Source organism: Aristolochia californica, unplaced genomic scaffold (assembly GCF_029961685.1).
Source record: "Aristolochia californica isolate CCGP_79_NKW_82.1479 unplaced genomic scaffold, dmAriCali1.0.hap1 SCAF_13, whole genome shotgun sequence".
In the NCBI taxonomy this organism is placed as follows: Eukaryota; Viridiplantae; Streptophyta; class Magnoliopsida; order Piperales; family Aristolochiaceae; genus Aristolochia; species Aristolochia californica.
The window spans coordinates 27,330,077-27,349,841 of record NW_027181804.1 but is presented as its reverse complement, the minus strand read 5'-3'; the positions used below and the strand labels follow the sequence as shown (position 1 = coordinate 27,349,841).

General features: G+C 39.6%; 1 protein-coding gene across 3 annotated transcripts; it reads left to right on the top strand.

Annotated features, from left to right (window-relative positions):
- The first annotated feature begins 367 nt into the window (after positions 1-367).
- LOC137948089 (kinesin-like protein KIN-UB) lies at positions 368-19,500 on the top strand. 3 transcript variants are annotated; one of them, XM_068794033.1, is made up of 18 exons: positions 368-701; positions 1,748-1,848; positions 1,986-2,108; positions 5,741-5,926; positions 6,062-6,283; positions 6,355-6,514; positions 6,699-6,848; positions 7,074-7,162; positions 7,398-7,601; positions 9,192-9,323; positions 9,470-9,565; positions 9,746-9,884; positions 9,978-10,088; positions 10,991-11,116; positions 11,287-11,412; positions 12,032-12,175; positions 18,815-18,943; positions 19,032-19,500. In XM_068794033.1, the coding sequence occupies exons 1-18, from the start codon at positions 527-529 to the stop codon at positions 19,190-19,192; spliced, it is 2,574 nt and encodes an 857-aa protein (XP_068650134.1). In that variant the 5' UTR covers positions 368-526; the 3' UTR covers positions 19,193-19,500. The 3 variants fall into 3 exon arrangements, with proteins under 3 accessions (XP_068650134.1, XP_068650133.1, XP_068650132.1); XM_068794032.1 differs by having other exon boundaries at positions 9,434-9,565; positions 9,996-10,088; XM_068794031.1 differs by having other exon boundaries at positions 9,434-9,565.
- The last annotated feature ends 265 nt before the right edge of the window (positions 19,501-19,765 follow it).

The following is a 19,765-nucleotide window of genomic DNA, read 5'->3' as shown; positions in this document are numbered from 1 at the left end:
AAAATTACGCTAATACCCTCGTGTTCAAATCTCCCGTGGCGCCAAATATTAATGGGTTTATTTGCTTAATTAGAGGGATTAAACAGAGATTTGGAGTCAATTCCATTAATCACAGATCTCTTAATTAAAAATAAAATTCCGGGGGTAATTAAGGTAATTCACTTTGATTAAACCCAACCGAATTCCTTTCGACTCGGGCGAGTCCCATTCCGACTCAGATTAAAGGTAATTACCGAGGCAGGAGGAAGGAGGCCAGACCGAAGGGCCCACCACACTCTCGGCTCTGCGGACTCTGTCCCTCTCCTAGACGTGCTTTGAAAAACCGCTTTCCCCTCGTTTTCTTCTTTCTCACTCACTCCCCACCACCTCTCTGCATTTGCATTACAGCGGCGGCATTGATTCCCACCGTCTATTCTTGTTTTCTGAGGACCTAATTGCCGTCTGAAAGCGACGACAATTCTTCTCTTCCGCCTCTGAAACGACCCACTTAGCTTCTCCATGGTTGGACCCTCTTGAGTTTGGGGGAATGGCTTCGGGAGGTTATAGAAATGGCGGTACCAAGTCCGCTCTCAAGCTCGATCGGCCGCTCTCCGTCAACTCTAATCTCCGCTCTTCCTTGAAACCCAAGACGTCCACCGCTCCCTCGGCTGTTCGCAGGAGCAGCCCTGCGTCTCTCGCTGGCGCCAAAGATGATACTGGAGGTTGGTTTTTTCGGACGTTTTAAGTGTATGTTTGTGCGGTTTGTCTTTGGTGGGCTGTTCTTGGTGGCAGTGCTTCGTTGCGGCCGGTGGATGGTCCTTAAGTTTTGCATTTTTTTTTTTTTCATTTTCTGCTTGATCTGTGCGTGTCCCTGCCTGGGATGTCTTAGCTTCTTTCGCATGCACTTTAAGGTGTTTTTGGTTCTGGTTAGATGGTAATTTAGATCGACATCTTGTACTTTTAGTTAGAGATTTGTTCAATTGTTTTAGTGATAGTTTTTGTTTTTCCCTGCTAATTCTGTTTTCGGCGTAAGGAGGAAATCTCGCCCGGTGCTCGTTGCTGGTTGGCAGCACTCGGTGATTTAAAGTCGATAGATGTTGATTTTCTCTCGTTTACGTCAATTTATTATTCCTTCCACATCAATCCTCTGAGGATTTAGTTGTGCTCGGTTTGGAGCCTAGTTCAACACTCTCGTTTAGTGAGGATTTACATCTGAACTGAAATTTTTTTGTGCCGGGGAAATATAATTCCTCATATTTTTTCTAGATCTTTGGAGGTCTGTAAGTATCCTACTCAATGGTGCTGGTTACTTCTTTACACAAAGTCAATCGTATGTGGTTTATTTAGGATGTACTTAATGTTAAACAATTTGTTAATTGATGCATACTCCTCAGTAGAAAGCATAAAGGATTTGATCAAATTCCCTTTAGCAAAAGCTTTCTGGTATTCTCTTTGAGTATTGGGGAATTTTCTCACATTTTGTCTCTGCTTATTTTGCTGCTATTGTTCTTTCTCGATTTCTTCTAATATTCTAGTTTTAGCTTCTGAAACTTTGCGAAGTAGCACTGTCATTGAGCTAAATGTGTGGTTGCAATCTATCTTGCTAATCTACTAGAAAATGTTTTTAAACTACTGGCAATGTTCTTTTGTTCTATTGGCAAGTATGAACTGCTATTCTCCATCTACTTCTGATATTTATTCACATAATTCATAATTCCCCTATCTTGCTTGACCAAATCATGTCTTTTAATGCTTGTTTCTGTGACAGTTCCTGGAAGAGTTCGAGTTGCTGTAAGACTGCGCCCTCGAAATGCAGAGGAGTCGGTTGCAGATGCTGATTTTGCTGATTGTGTAGAATTGCAGCCTGAGGTTTTCCCTTTATATGCTTAATCATTTGTTCATCTCTCTTCTATTATTTCTTACACTTCATTGCAGTATGAAATGCTTTGAAATTGCTAATGTCTTATGTGGTCATATATCTGATTGTCTTACTGTCTCTTATTCAGCTCAAAAGGTTGAAGCTTCGAAAGAACAACTGGGATTCAGACACTTATGAGTTTGATGAAGTGCTCACTGAATTTGCATCACAGAAGCGTGTATATGAAGTTGTGGCAAAGCCTGTTGTAGAGGTAGGTATTGTCAAACTTAATTAGCATTTGGTTTTCTTCGATGTTTTACTTTTTTATTGAACTTTGTATGGTCTCTTTGGCTTTCCAAAATTTGTAGGGAAGCATATTTCGTTTGTGTTCTCCTTTTACCTTTTTATTTTCTTGATTATGGAATACACACGTACACACCCCTGTAACACTGTAACCCCTGTTGAGACTTGAACCCAAGACTTCACTCTAGAAACCTCCCATGTGATCATTGAGCCAAAGGCCCAAGTTACAAAGTCTTCTCCCTTTTTATGACTCTTAAGAGATAATGTAGGATTTAAATGTTCTTATTTTTTTTCCTTCAATTTTTCTCTTTCAAGCAAATCCTATAGCTATTTTTCCTTTGTTGGATTTGTCTGTGTATCTCTTTAATGTTCACTTGATGGCAGTAGATGCAGTTGCCTTGTCACTGAATTGTTTATCGCTCTTGGCATTGTCACTGGAGTTCCTCTCTGCACCCCTTGATTGCCTAAATTTCCTTTCCTTTTCTCTTGAAAATCATTTGTTGTTAAAAAAAAGTCTAAAAAACGCTAGTTTTTTAAAAATGTAAAAAGTAGTTATAATAAGGAAATATTATGAACTTAGTGCAGCAGAACCACTTGTAGTGAATTCAGAAAGAGTCAGCTATTGGATGACTCCACAGACTTCAAAAATGAAATCTGGTGCCCATGGACTAGAAGGCAGTTAATGAAGATTAATCTTTAGAAACACATAGTTTTGGTTCTTTTGAGATTTTAATTCCTGCCGAGTATAAGCTGCTTTCACTGATATTAGTGATTTACTCTATGCTATGACTTGGATCATTGCAATCCCTATGCCAGTCAATTCCTCGTTTGCTTGGCTTCCAGAACCAAAGTCTTCTAATGAATTTGACTAAAATATTCTCTAATCTTTTCAGGACACCTATAAATTTTTTTGTCCCCTTCATAATTGTTTCTTTTATTGCTGCAACCTAAAGATGATTTCCACTAGCAAGGGAAGTACCATTCATCCATCAAAATGGAGGTTTTGCTTGAGAGGAATTAATCTATTTTTTACACAGTATTGGATCAAATCTGGACCCATGTGTTTTTTTTAGTGGCCCATGTGTATGCTCTTTGTAGCCTCCATGTGTTTGTTTTTTACTTCTCAAGCCAGGTTGTTTGCTTAGGCCTGGATGTGGAGGTGATTGTCGGATAAAAACTTCTTTCATTGTGTAGTTATAAATGTGTTCACATTGTTGAGTTGGAAATGTCCCACATTGAACTGTTGGATTGAGTCCGATTCCATCCCAAAATTACTAGCTACTTAAGAGGCCTATTGTTTAACCTTATAAGTCAATATTATTTCTTAATACTTATCAATGTGAGGCTTTTTCCTCTCCAAACTTTCCTTCACGTTCTAGGCTTACACATAAAGAGCTTGGGACATGGACACAAATTCTTGATGGAACACAAGAACTTCCAATGGACCACAAATTGGGCCTCGGCACACATACACCTTGCTCTAATACCATTGTTGGATTGAGCCCAGTTTCATCCCAAAATGACCAGCCACATTGGGGCCTATTACTCAAACTTATAACCTATTAACATTTATTAACATTTTTTGAGGTGCGACTTCTTCCCCCATTAACACTCCCTCTCACATTCAGGCCTACACATATAAAGCCTAAGACGAGGACAAAAACTCCTCAAAGAGTATACAACACTTAAACTCCTATCTAATGGAGCCCAAAACAGACAAATGACGTGGGGAGCACAAAATGGGGCTTGGTCCACACACATCTTGGATTGATACTGCTATTGAATTGAGCTAGTTTCATCCCAAAATGACTGACCACTTAAAGAGGCCTATTACTCAATCTTATATACCAATGAACTTACTTAACATTTATCTATGTGAGACTATTCTCACTAACTCTTTTTCTTAAATCCAAGCATACATCACGGTGAATGGGCCTGAGACGTGGATAACACATAGGCGGTACAAACTTAACCGGGCACAAATTGAATGGAGGCTTTTTTACGAGCTCATGCTTTACTACCATGTTGGATTGAGTCCGGTTCCATCCCAAAATAACTAGGCTATTTTTTTATTTTTTATTGAAAATGATGTATATATATTAATTAAGAAAAATTACAAAGGAAGAGGGAACAAATCCATAACAACAAGAGATAGAAGGGTTGCTCCCTGCTTGGGATGCATATTTGTTTCCGAATTTGCAGATCTCGGAATGTGAGACCAAATACAAGAGAAGAGTGAGGCAATTTCTAGAATCTCCCGAAAAATGTCCCAATGGCGCCACGGGGGAGAGGATGCACAATTGCACCACTAACCACCTTCGAGTCCCCTTCAATGTGGAGCGGGCCACTGCAATTGTCTCTAAAAACGTGAAGCCTATTGAGGAGGTCATGGAGCTCAGCCGACGTTGAGTCAGAAATGCCTAATGGGCTAGCTTACGAGTAACACTGATTATTGGAGGGATCTGAGATAACTCCCCCAAAGCCAGCAATCCCAGGATTACCGAGAGGAGGACCATCAAAATTCAACTTTAGGAAACCAGGTTCAGGAAGAGTCTATTCTTGCATGACTTGTACCTTGGTTCCAATCAGCATCTTAGCCATGATGCTCCAATTATCTTGGATAGAGGAACCCACAAAGGAGACAAAGAGCTTCTTAGTAAGAAGCCAAGCGGAGATTTGGCCCGATACACAATCAACGACTCTTGCCGCGTATTCACATTTAGCATCAAAACGCCTGCAGTTGTGTTCATTCCAAAGCCCCCACGGAATAAAAGCAGTATAGGCAGAGATCGTCAGCTTTCCAAGCTCAGGAAGGAGAGTATCAATGAGCGATTTGCTGAAGGAGATCAGATCTACCAACATATAGAATTGCAGCCCTGTCTTGGAAAGAATGGAAGTCTACACGATCCACGAGAAAGAACACTGTAGTAGGATGTGATTGGTGGTTTCGTTATCACCCATTAGCGTTTCTTAACATTTCTGCATGTGTGATTTCTTCCTTTGGTGGAATAAAGTCTTACGTTGGCTTAGGCCTATAAACATTATGAGCATTTTAGTTAGGAAGAGGCCTCTTAACTTTGGCTAGTCGTTTTGAGAGGATTTGGCCCAAATTCAACATTGTATTAGGGCAAACTCAAGCACGTTCGTGTCTATGTTGTGAGCCATGTGTGTTTTCTCTGTGTTTTTTTGTACAAGTTCTCCATGCATTAGGTCAGGTTGTTTGTTTAGGCTTTATACATGAGGGATGGTGTTGGTGGGTAAAAACTATCATCCTTTCGTAGCTGTAAACGTTCTCCACATCTCTAGCTCATGTAACAGTGGTAAAAGTTGTTGTGGGAAGATAGCCTACATTGGTTTGGGTTTGTAAATATCTTATGCTTATTTATTAATTGGGAATAGGCCTCTTTAGCTAATGATTTTGAGAGGAAACACTTCAGCTTTAACAAGATGAAAGATTTCAGAAATGTGGGCTAAAATCTAATATACATCTGTAGAGAGGATGCACAAAACCAAGGTTTAGATTTGTTTTTGAAGTTGTATCTGGTTCATTCTTTTGTTGTGTTATACTTCAAAAAGTACTCACATGTCTTCCATGTGCAGAGCGTTCTTGAAGGCTACAATGGAACGGTAATGGCATATGGACAGACAGGCACTGGGAAGACTTTCACTCTAGGACTCCTAGGAGAGGAAGACACTGCTGGTCGTGGCATTATGGTGCGCTCAATGGAAGATATTCTTGCAGATATTTCTCCAGAAACAGATTCCGTTTCGGTTTCCTATTTGCAGGTTGTGGTTTTTCCTAAAGTTCTATACTGCTTCTTGGGTTCTCTGGTTTTTTTCTGTTGAAGCTTGGAAATTCTCTTAGCATAAATTTCTTCAGTGCCGTAAATCTTATTGTCTTGAAGGTTACCACCATTGCAGCTTTACATGGAAACCATCCAAGACCTACTTGATCCTGGAAATGATAACATTCCAATTGTGGAAGATCCAAAAACTGGAGATGTTTCAGTGCCTGGGGCAACCCCCGTGGATATCAGGGATCAGCAGAGCTTCTTGGACCTGCTTCGGGTTGGAGAAGCTCATCGATTTGCTGCAAACACTAAATTGAATACTGAATCTTCTCGAAGCCATGCCATTTTGATGGTAAATGTCTTTGAATTTGTAATCTTCTAATGGTTGCTGGTTTATGTGAATGACATATATGTTTGGTATAGGTACATGTTAGGAGGTCTATCAAGGGAAGGTATGACAGGGAAGTGGCTGTTTCAAGTGAAAATACTACACAGTTGGCTAAACCTTTCAAGCCACCTGTTGTTAGAAAGAGCAAGTTGGTTGTGGTAGATCTTGCAGGTTCAGAGCGTATAGATAAATCAGGTATATTCACAAAATTTATCCACCTAATATCTCAGAGCATATAGATAAATCAGGTATATTAAAAAACCTGTCCACCTAGTATCTATACTTTTCTGGCATAAACAAGAAAATTATATATCCTGTTATGACACAACTCTCATAACATGGACCGTTTAGCTATTATTTACTTCTCTGTTTCTTTTAGGAAGTGAGGGACACACATTAGAGGAAGCAAAGTGTATTAATCTCTCTCTAAGTGCTTTGGGAAAGTGCATCAATGCACTAGCAGAGAATAGTCCACATGTGCCAGTTCGTGATTCTAAACTTACAAGATTGCTCAGGGATTCGTTTGGAGGTGAAATACTCTTTATAGAAGATGAAGCCATTTCTTTATGTGCTTGATTTTGTGTACTTTTTCAACTTATTTTCTTTGCTGCAACAAGACAAGTCATCACTCTTGCTTCTTTAGAGAGAACTGTTTAATAATTTTTGATACTGTAAAATATGACATTATGAATTCTTTTGCTTCTGCTTTACTTGTCTTAAATATGCTGCTTGGCATCTTTTTCTGGCTGTCCAGGTACTGCAAGAACATCATTGGTTGTGACAATAGGTCCATCTCCACGACATCGAGGAGAAACAGCAAGTACAATTATGTTTGGACAAAGGGTATGAACAAACCCATTTTGTCTTGGGTTCTGCCTTTTCTTCTGTTTTAAAACTTTAATTCATGATGGGAGCTTTGTGTGACTGGGAGAGTTAATTGTGCAGTATTCTTGCTTCTGTATTGTCCCCATTTTGAGTCACTGAAATTAATTGACCTTGATTTTACACTCTCTTTTCCCTTAATTTCCTGCAATAGCAAATTTGAAATTTTAATAGACACCTAGAACTTGTTTTGTAGGCAATGAAAGTGGAGAACATGGTTAAGCTAAAGGAAGAATTTGACTACAAAAGTTTAGCTCGCAGGCTGGAGGTACAACTAGAGAAATTGGTTGCAGACCATGAACGACAACAGAAAGCTTTCGAGGATGAAGTTGAGAGAATTAGTTTAGAAGCACAAACTCAAATCTCTGAAGCAGAAAGGAACTATGCAGAAGCATTGGAGGTCTGTTACTTTAGCTTACTTTGAATGCATGTTTCACTTTAGCTTATGATTCCACAACAATTTTGAGTTTGATGGAAGTTCTAACTACAGTTGTATTTTGTGTTAATTTCCTACTGAGCTTGTTGTTGTTGATTGACTGAGTTTTAATTAATATTTCATAGTCAATTTTAGGAGCAGTTGGTTAAGAATGTTGATTTCTAGTCCTAGGTTAGGAGAAGAAGGAAGAGAAAGAAGAGAAGAGAGGAAAGAGGAGAAAGGAGAAACCCTAACTCGTGGGAGAGAGAAAGAGAATGAAAGAAGCAAAGAAGAGAGAAATTGAAAGAATAGAGGCTAGAGCTGAATGCTCTAACCCATGCCCCCTTGCCCCCGTGCCTCTATTTATTGTTGAAGTGTGAAGATTCCTTAAAAAGTATGAAATTTAGGGTTTGGAGAGAGAAAGAGTGAAAGGGAGAAAAGAAAGGAGAAATTACAGCACTCGAAAAGATCTCGACCCCCAGCCCTTTTATAATAGTTCTGAAAATAAATTACAAAAATGCCCCTTATCACTTAAAAACACTTAAATCCCTATATCTCCTACATGTTCAAATTACATGAAAATAGGACTAGAGACAAAACAAGATAACATAGCTATTGGACTTTGTAGTGAGTCCAAAATGATGATATTACCCTTCAATAGATTTTCTAATAGTCTCCCTCAAGTTGGAGCATATATATCCATAAGGCCCAATTTGTTGCAGAATATCTTGAATTCACGTCTAGTGCTTTAGTAAATATATCTCCAATTTGATCACCAGACCGCACAATGAGCGTCACAACCTCATTTTTCATCACAACATCTCGAATAAAGTGACAATCTATTTCAGTATTTTTAGTCCTTTCATAAAATACTGGATTTTTTGCAATGAATGTAGCAGCTTGATTGTCACATTACATGGTCATAGGTCCATCCTATTGTAGGTTCAATTCTATTACCACAGATCTTTCCCACGTCAGCTTACTGACTATATGATCTATGACTCTATACTCAACTTCAGCACTGGAACAAGCTACAATATTTTATTTCTTGCTCTTCTAGTTTATCAGATTGCCTCCCAGGCACAATAACCTGTGGTAGACTTCTGGTCAAACTTAGATCTGGCATAATCAGCATCCTAGAAGCCCCTATATTTATGTGATTATGAAGCTTAAAAATAGTCTTTTTTCGGTGCCCCTTTTAGATCTCCCAAGATCCGTTGGGCAGTTTCCAGGTGAACCTTGCAAGGGCACTCCATGAATTGACTTACAACACTAATAAGAAAGGATATGTTAGGACGAGTGACAGTAGCATATATGAGTTTTCCAATTAACCGACGATACATCATTTTATCGCGGTGTTCATCACTCTGTCGATCATGAAGATTGTGTCTAACCTCCATAGGAGTCTCAACGGGCTTAACACCGAACAATCCATTGGTCCTCAATGCACATGTTATTTATCTTGCTATCCTTGGAATATATGTAGTAGTTTGAACTTGAGTGAGTTCACAGGAAAACTTTTAGCCATTTGTAAAGTTATGGTGAAACAGGCTCCTATTTTGTTCTGATGTGTAGGGACCCAGTTCCTCTGCCTTAGAGATTGCTGAGCTCAGAGAATTGCTTGAGAATGAAGTCCGTATGAGAAAAGCTGCTGAAGAGGAAGTCAGCAATCTCAAAAGTCAAATGGCACAATGGAAAAGGTCGGAGGTATGGTTACTGTTTAATCAGTATATTTTTACTTCTCTTTTTATCCTTTTGTAGGTATTCTTTTAGGTACAGGTTATTTTCTGTACTCGAATTGCTTTTGGTTGTACTAGGCTTCTGGAAATACTGAGATTTTAAAACTCCGAAAGATGTTTGAAGATGAAGACCGTCAAAAGCAAAAACTCGAAGAAGAGATCACACTGCTTCGGAGTCAGCTTTTGCAATTAAGTTTCGAAGCTGATCAGGTATGGTATTTACAGAGATTGATCATATCCAATATGATTCAACCATATGCTCAGAACTATTTTAGGAGGTCAATGTTAACCCAGTCATAATTTACTTCTCTATATTTCATTTGATTTGTTATAATGAAACAACATGTAGTTTACAGACTCTCTGTTAATGTGTTAATTGTGCTTTACTAGACAAGGAGGAGCCTCGACAGAGGTGGGTCTGGAAAAGTTCTTAATAATTTGGACTCCCTCGTGAATCAAGTCAGGCATATGCAACTCAGGGAGTCTGGAAATGGACAAAAGGCCTCAATTGCAAAACTCTTTGAACAAGGTACTTTATTTAGTCGAGAACTATTCATATAAATGATATCACTAAGTTCTCACTTATTTTCTTTACTTATTTATTTTTCCTGAATTGAGATAGATGCTATGCATATGGCAGTGGGATTGCAAAAGATTTTGTCCTTGCTCGAATCAGACGATTCTGATGTTCGGATTCATGCTGTGAAGGTGGTGGCAAATCTAGCGGCAGAAGGTAGCTTATCAGTATGTTTAAAGAGATTTGTTCTTTGGTTGGTGCTTCTATGTATAAGAGTTTTTCCACATTCATGCTACAAAATTTAGTGTCACTCATATTTACCCTGTAAATGTGTGCAAGCATTGACAAGCAGAACTAATCCCTGCACTCAAAGTACCTCGCAGCTGCCTCATGGTAGCCTATGTGCTTCATCGGAATCTTTTACATATATTTCTCAACTTCCTTGCTGGTTGACAATTACAGATTCCAACTAATGTTAGTTTAGAATTAAATCTGACAACAGTGGATCTCTGTTGCACTTTTGTGGTTTAGTTTAGTTGTTTATCAACAGATCATTCTGAGTTGGGGGATTTCAGGTCATGCAAAAAAATTGTTGGTTCAAATCAATACTAATCATGCTACAAACATCACAGTGGCATTTGTTCATGAATCCATGCCTCTCTCAAGTTATCGAAATGCGAACCTGTATTCCATAAAAAAAAAATTAGAAGACATCTGTTTCTTCTATTATCCAGGTTTTGTTGGTGCAAAGTGTATTATGTTTTCTTCAAATGTTGATTGGGTATTTTTGGTGTACAGCATGTGTTGTTTTCCAGATTTATTGAGAAGATGTAGCAGTGATATTTGTTTGATTATTTTTATTGGTGAAATGAAAGTAGCTTCGCCAGTCTATGTTTTTCATTTAATCAATAAAGAAATACAGCAACTTTTTTCCAGTTGACTTTCATTCAATGTCATCATCATTCTTTCTTTATATCCTTCTATTCCTCTCTTTTTTTTTTCATTCTCTTGTGAGAAATCTTCTATTGGCTCTTAACTTTTTATCAGACGATTATCTTGTAAAAAATTTTCTGTACCTACGGATCCTTGATATATTCAATGTTGTTTACTTATCACAGAAGCTAATCAAGAGAAGATCGTAGAAGCTGGTGGGCTTGTTTCTTTGCTGATGCTTCTTAGAACCTCAGAAGATGAGACTATACGCAGAGTTGCTGCAGGTGCAATTGCAAATCTGGCAATGAATGGTGAGCACTCTGACCAATAACTGTGAAATATATATTCCTTTATTTGTTATTTTTTTAGCAAGTCCTTTATTTGTGATTTACTGTCTCTTTTGTGTGCAAAGTCCCATGGGTGCCACTGCTATGGTGCCCTGGCAATATTTTTTGGTTTTCCTTATCGTTTTGTGTTGCAGAAACAAATCAGGAGCTCATTATGGCTCAAGGAGGAATCAGTTTGCTGTCAGTTACTTCTGCCGAGGCTGAGGACCCTCAAACTCTTCGTATGGTTGCTGGGGCCATAGCTAATCTATGCGGAAATGGTAAAGCTGCATCTTTGTTACTGTTATGTTTAGATAGTGGCCAGATGTCATGGTAATGCCAACAGCTGAAAGTTTAGATATTTATTTGCTGCCGGTTTGTAATGGTATCATTTTTTCTTCTGCATAGATGTATTTATTTATTTATTTATTTTTGTAAGCAAATGCTAGAACAAAACAACAAAGGACGACCTAGGCACGAGGGTCTCCCGTTATAATGAGAGATTGGAGAGAGACCCCTTGCTTGGCCAAAAGGCAAGCTAGAGAATTAACTGATCTAGGGATATGAGTCCATACACAATCGATGGAAGGGACAATACCAATAATTTTATGAAATGTTTTCTAATGAGGCCACCAAGGATTGGAAGCTGAGGAGCACCATCAAATGATCAGTTTGGAGTTGCCCTCAATTTGAAGATTAAAATACACAACCAATTAACTACATCTTGTAATTAATTACTTTTGCTTTTTAGTATTCCATAATGGAGTGGCCTGTTGTTTAAACTGGTCTTGCATTTGACCCTATGTAAGCATTGAGTGGAATCTTGATTCCAATTTTGGCAAGAAGTTCAGTATTATCTGAAGTTTACCACTATGGTACATTTGGATGTTGATTTTTCAGATAAGCTGCAGACAAGGCTAAGAGATGAAGGTGGGATCAAGGCATTATTAGGGATGGTTAGATGTGACCATCCTGATGTTCTTGCTCAAGTAGCTCGAGGTATCGCCAATTTCGCAAAATGTGAATCTAGAGCATCTTCTCAAGGTAATACATTTTCATGGTTCCCTCAGTGTGCGTTGAGGCTTCATTTTTCTTGCCAGTTGTTCAAATTTTAGATTTACTAACCACATCCCAAAGAGGATGCATCTTTAAAGGCACAATCGATTTTATTGAATATTTTATTAAACCAGAGTGTTTCCCCAAGATAAATGTTGAGAATCTGGGTTCTTTGGTATCATTTTTGCTTTCCAAGATGTTAGAGAAGTATGAAGTACACCTGAGTTTTACGATTATTTGGAGCTGCTGGGCTTGTTCTAGAAATAAAACCATATTGTTACTATTCTTCAGATAAAATATACAGTTTTCTCTAGAGTCGCAGGTAATCTACTAATAACCTCTGTTACCCTTTCTTCTACACTCACAAGATTGTAAAATTGTAGGTGGAGCTCCTATCCTCACCTATTCTCTTTAACACTGACTGAATAGAGGGAAGACGCTAGATTTTACTTCATATATTAAGATTTTCAGATATTTTTCAGATAAAGGCTTACTGGCATACTGGGTAGAAAGACATCAATGGTTGTAATTTTTTGGTGCATGAGCAGTGATCCTGTTTAGGGACTTCACCACTACTATAGAAGCTCAATATCTTGCTGACAGTCTCATACCTGTCAAAGTCATGTGGCTTGATCAGCCGTTAGTTTAGCTGACTCTTCGCAAAAGATGAACTGAGCACCTTTTTTGCAGCATTTCTTTTAACTCATTGTTATTCTGCCATACTTTTACATCATGTGTTCTTTAAGAATGGAAAATCCATAGTGAGAAAAGCGTGCATGTGATGGTTAAGGTATGTTTGGAACCCTATGGAAAAGAAAAGAAAAGAAAATGAGAATTTGACCATTATTATTCTCAAAAATAGTTAGTTTTTCACTAACTATTTTTGGGAATAATAATGGTCAAATTTTCATTTTCTAGGGATTCCAAACAGACGTGTTAGGGAATCCCCATGTTTGAAAAGTCAAGGGACATATAAGGAATTTTTTTGTTTCTTTATGAGGTTGGAGTGTGGAACACTCAACCTCATTAAATTATTAACTTAGCTTTTATTTCCCCTCCCTCCCAACGATTTTGAATAGTGTGTGTGATTTTCGACAGTGCGAGAAAACCAGAGAAATAGAAACGTTGGGATTTTTCCGTTGAAGCTCTTTGAAGGTTTATTTTTCAGAGAGAGTGAGAAAGCTTCGTGCTTCGAGTTTGTACGACCGATACAATGAGAAATCACTTCCTTTCTCGCCGAGACGTTGCTGCAGAAATACTCTCTGCTTGCCGTCGTTGTGCTGCTCCGGCGTTGCGTGATTCCTCTCGTTGGACGTCTCTATCCTCAGTGTAGAGTGAGAGAGACCAGAGAAGGAAGAAGGGCGTTGTATCCTCAGTGTAGAGGGAGAGAGCGTAGGAGAGGAAGAAGGAACGCCTCCGCAGAGGCGTTGATTGGTTTGTTTTATTACTGACCGTGTGCTGTTTGTTTCGTGTTGTTTCTGACCGGTGCTATTTGGGCGTCGGCGAGTCTCAGGTCTTCATATAGGTTACATTGTTCCTTCTTTTACAGATCTGTATTTATTTATCTGCAGTGGTAGATTAATTTATGGATTATATGGATAGGAAATTGTAAACATTGAACGATATTCCCTATTAAAGAATTATCATCAGCAGCTGTGGACGTAGCCCGATTTGGGTGAACCACGTTAAATCTGTGTATTTAATTTTTCTCCCTAGATATAATTTGATCTGTATAGTCCTATCAAATTGGTATCAGAGCTAGGTTATACAGAAAGTCAAATTTGAGTGGAAGCAATGGCTGCAGATGAAGGGAAGTCAAAAATTGAAAAGTTCAATGGGTCGGATTTTAGTTTCTGGAAAATGCAGATCTACCACTTGATGGAGTCAAGCCAGACAGTATTAAGGATGAAGAGTGGAACCTCCTTGATAGGAAAGCCCTTGGATTCATCCGACTGTTATTATCCCGCAATGTTGCATTTAACATAGCAAAAGAGAAGACCACAGCGGGTCTCATGAAGGCTCTCGCAAATATGTACGAGAAGCCGTCAGCCTCAAATAAGGTGCATTTGATGAGGCGACTGTTCAATTTGCGGATGACAGAAGGAGCATCAGTAGCTCAACATATAAACGAACTCAATATCATTACATCCCAATTGAGTTCAGTCGAAATTGAATTCGACGATGAAGTACAAGCATTGATACTTTTGTCTTCCTTGCCAGAGAGCTGGAATGCCACTGTTACAGCAGTGAGCAGCTCATCAGGAAGCAACAAGTTAAAATTCAATGATGTACGTGATCTAGTTCTCAGTGAAGAGATCAGAAGAAAATCGTTGGGTGAAGGGACGATTTCTTCATCATTGTCTACAGAGGCAAGAGGAAGAACTAGAGAAAATAGACCAGGAAGGTCAACTCATCGAGGCACTTCTCAATATAGAAGGTCTCAATCAAGAAACCCAAACAGACCTCAGAATAGAAGGTCTCAATCCAGGAACCCAAATAGATCTCAGAACTCAAATGTCAAGTGTTGGAACTGCGGGAAAAACGGGCACTATAAAAGTCAATGTAATAGTGCACCGAAGGATCAGGAGGCGAAGGTAGAAGCAAATGTTGCTTCCTCCTCAGGGAATGATGCTGCATTGATATGCTCTCTGGAGAGCAAGGAGGAGTCTTGGGTATTAGACTCTGGAGCATCGTTCCATGCTACCTCGCAGAAAGAGCTCTTTGAGAAATATGAGTCCAAGAACCTTGGTAAGGTATATCTCGGTGATGATCAACCGTGTGATATAGTAGGCAAAGGTGTAGTGAAGATCCAGTTGAATGGGTCTGTATGGGAGCTGAAAAATGTCAGGCACATTCCTGACCTGAGAAAAAACTTAATCTCAGTAGGACAGCTAGCCAGTGAAGGCTACACCACAACCTTCCATGGTGATGATTGGAAGATTGCGAAGGGTGCATTGGTGGTTGCACGAGGAAAGAAGAGTGGTACTCTCTACATGACAGCACAAGCATGTTGTACCATTGCTACTGCAACAAGCAACCAAGGTTCCAACCTGTGGCACCAGAGACTGGGCCACATGAGTGAGAAAGGAATGAAGATTATGCATTCCATGGGAAAATTATCAGAGCTACAGTCAGTAGAAATTGATATGTGCGAGGATTGCATACTTGGAAAACAGAAGAGAGTTAGCTTTCAGACACATGGCAGAGCTCCGAAGAAGGATAGGCTAGAGCTCGTCCATTCTGATGTCTGGGGGCCAACAACTGTTTCATCCATTGGTGGAAAACACTACTTTGTGACATTCATCGATGATCATTCATGGAAAGTATGGTTTTACTTCCTAAGTCACAAGTCTAAAGTGTTTGATACTTTCAGAAGATGGAAAGCCATGGTTGAAAATGAAACAGGACTTAAGATAAAAAAGCTGAGAACTGATAATGGTGGTGAATATGACGATACCAGATTCAAGAAGTTCCGTTATGATAATGGGATCCGCATGGAGAGAACCGTGCCAGGTACGCCTCAACACAATGGTGTAGCTGAGCGTATGAACAGAACTTTGACTGAGAGAGCCAGAAGTATGTGTATGCAGTCAGGCCTACCAAAGCACTTCTGGGCAGAAGCAGTCAACACATCAGCTTATTTGATCAACCGAGGTCCATCAGTTCCACTGGAATACAGAATACCAGAAGAGGTATGGAGCAGAAAAAAGTAAAACTCTCACACCTTAAAGTTTTCGGTTGTATGGCGTATGTGCATATCAGTGATTAAGGCAGGAATAAGCTTGATCCCAAATCCAAGAAATGTACCTTCCTCGGTTATGGCGAGGATAAATTTGGATATCGCACATGGGATGATGAAAACAAAAAGGTGATACGTAGCAGGGATGTGATTTTCAGTGAAAGGGTGATGTACAAGGACAGACACTGCAGATGACAGTAACTCACTAGAGAATGAGCCGGTATATGCAGATGTGGATGATGTCCCAGATGATTCTGTAGCAAGCCCTCAGACAGAGGAATCTGTTGAACAGAGTAGTGCACACCAGTCCGACATATCACAGTCCCCTGTTCCAGCTCCGATATTGAGAAGATCTTCTCGACTTCATGTGCCTAACAGAAGATACATCAATTATCTACTGTTGACTGATGGAGGAGAGCCTGAATGCTATGAAGAGGCATGTCAGACTGAAGATGCTAGCAAGTGGGAGCTTGCTATGAAAGATGAGATGAATTCTCTAATCTCAAACCAGACATGGGAACTAGTTGAGTTACCCATAGGGAAGAAGGCACTCCATAACAAATGGGTGTATCGGGTGAAAGAGGAGCATGATATCTCTAAGAGATACAAAGCCCGATTGGTTGTCAAAGGATTCCAACAGAAGGAAGGAATCGATTACACTGACATCTTTTCTCCCGTTGTGAAGCTCACCACTATCAGAACAGTGTTGAGCATTGTTGCCATTGAAGATCTCTATCTAGAGCAGTTAGATGTGAAAACTGCATTTCTTCACGGAGACTTGGATGAGGAGTTATATATGCATCAACCAGAAGGTTTTTCAGAAAAGAAGAAAGAGAATATGGTGTGCAAACTCCAAAAGAGCCTGTATGGTTTGAAACAGGCTCCAAGACAGTGGTACAGGAAGTTTGATAGTTTCATGCATAAGGAAGGTTTCCAGAAGTGCAATGCCGATCACTGTTGCTACTTCAAAAGGTACACATCCAGTTATATCATTTTGCTATTTTATGTCGATGACATATTAGTAGCTAGGTCAGATATGGATGAGATCAGAAACTTGAAGCGGCAATTGTCAAAAGAATTTGACATGAAGGATTTGGGTCCAGCTAAGAAGATTCTCGGAATGCAAATCACAAGAGATAAGCAAAGTGGAGTATTGCAGTTATCTCAAGCAGAGTACATTACTCGTGTTTTGCAGAGATTCAACATGAGCAATGCCAAGCCAGTTGGCACACCCTTGGACAAACACTTATGTCTATCCAAGGATCAGTCTCCTCACACGGAAGAAGAGAGAGAGCTCATGGATAAAGTTCCATATGCCTCAGCCATTGGAAGTTTGATGTATGCAATGGTCTGTACGAGACCAGATATTGGTCATACAGTGGGAGCCGTTAGCAGATTTATGTCAAATCCAGGTGAGACCCACTGGAAGGCAGTAAAGTGGATCTTGAGATATCTGCGTGGCACCACAGATAAGTGTTTGCACTTTGGCAAAGGTGAATTGCAAGTGCAAGGGTACACAGATGCAGATTTTGCAGGAGAAGTTGATCACCGGAGAAGCACCACTGGTTATGTCTTTACCGTGGGTACAACAGCTGTCAGTTGGATGTCGCAGATACAGAAGATTGTTGCATTATCCACCACTGAAGTTGAATATATAGCTATAACAGAAGCTAGTAAAGAGATGATATGGCTTCAAGGATTGTTAACCGAGCTTGGTTTCGAGCAAAGGATGAATGCCTTGCACAGTGACAGTCAGAGTGCGATACATCTGGCAAAGAATTCTGCATTTCATTCTAGAACCAAGCACATTGGTCTTCGCTATCATTTCATCAGATCTTTGTTAGAGGATGAGGTGCTAACGCTGAAGAAGATCCAAGGTAATAGGAATCCTGCGGACATGCTAACAAAGCCGGTGACTATTGATAAATTGAAGCTATGTTCAGCTTCAGTTGGTCTGCAAGAATGAAGAGACCTAGATAAAGCTGCTGCATTGATATGTGTGAAGACAAATTGACATCAGTCTTCAAGTGGGAGATTGTTAGGGAATCCCCATGTTTGAAAAGTCAAGGAACATATAAGGAATTTTTTTGTTTCTTTATGAGGTTGGAGTGTGGAACACTCAACCTCATTAAATTCTTAACTTAGCTTTTATTTCCCCTCCCTCTCGACGATTTTGAATAGTGTGTGTGATTTTCGACAGTGCGAGAAAACCAGAGAAACAGAAACGTTGGGATTTTTCCGTTGAAGCTCTTTGAAGGTTTATTTTTCAGAGAGAGTGAGAAAGCTTCGTGCTTCGAGTTTGTACGACCGATACAGTGAGAAATCACTTCCTTTCTCGCCGAGACATTGTTGCAGAAATACTCTCTGCTTGCCGTCGTTGTGCTGCTCCGGCGTTGCGTGATTCCTCTCGTTGGACGTCTCTACCCTCAGTGTAGAGTGAGAGAGACCAGAGAAGGAAGAAGGGCGTTGTATCCTCAGTGTAGAGGGAGAGAGCGAAGGAGAGGAAGAAGGAACGCCTCCGCAGAGGCGTTGACTGGTTTGTTTTATTACTGACCGTGTGTTGTTTCTGACCGGTGTTATTTGGGCGTCGGCGAGTCTCAGGTCTTCATACAGGTTACATTATTCCTTCTTTTACAAATCTGTATTTATTTATCTGCAGTGGTAGATTAATTTATGGATTGTATGGATAGGAAATTGTAAACATTGAACGATATTCCCTATTAAAGAATTATCATCAGCAACTGTGGACGTAGCCCGATTTGGGTGAACCACGTTAAATCTGTGTATTTAATTTTGCTCCCTATATATAATTTGATCTGTATAATCCTATCAAGACGCTTGAGTCTTTCACCTGTTTGGGTTAGTTACTTCCTTTGCTGTTACTGCAGGGGCAAAAACCGGAAGATCTCTTTTGATCGATGATGGTGCACTCTCTTGGATTGTCCAGAATGCCAATAACGAAGCATCGCCAATAAGACGTCACATTGAATTAGCACTCTGTCACTTAGCACAGCACGGTGAGTGGCGTTTCCTACGTTGGCTCAAAGCAACGCATACTGGACTTGAGATCCCACTTGATGCTTATTGAATCCTTGCTTCTTACAGAGGTTAATGCCAAGGACATGATTGGTGGGGGTGCCTTATGGGAGCTGGTTCGTATCTCACGAGATTGCTCTCGTGAAGACATAAGAAATCTTGCTCATAGAACTTTGACCTCAAGCCCTACATTCCAAGCTGAATTAAGGCGTTTGCGCATTGAATTCTAAAACAGCAACTTGTTACAGTAATATTCTTTTGGTGGAGATGGAGTTTGTGTTATTTTTGCAGGTAATTCTCCGTTGCTCAGCTGCGAGCTCGACGGTTCTGGAGTTGCCCCAATGACCCTCTTGCCTCCGCAGTTCTTGGAAGAATCTTCCATTTTTACAGGGACGTAGGGAGGTTTGGTTCTGTATGGAAGTTGATAATGTATATGGGCTTTATGCTCTCTTCTTTCTATTGATTGTGTTATACGTTCTTGAAGAATTATTTTGTATACGTGCAATTAAGGGTAACATCAAGCCGAGCTGAGCCCGAATTTATGTTCGAGCCGAACTTGATTTAAATATTTCGAACTCGAGCTCTACCCGAGCTCAAACTTCATGATTCATTTAAAAATTTTCAAAAAATATAAGTCTCGAGTTTATGCTCTAATATATATTTAAAATTTTTTAAAAAATATATGTCAAATAAATTGTATATAAAATTATATATATTGTATATAAAATTGAGAATGACCTTTCACTTAAAATTTGGCATAAATGTGGCATCGAATTCAGTTGAGTCTGAACCTTGTTCAAGTT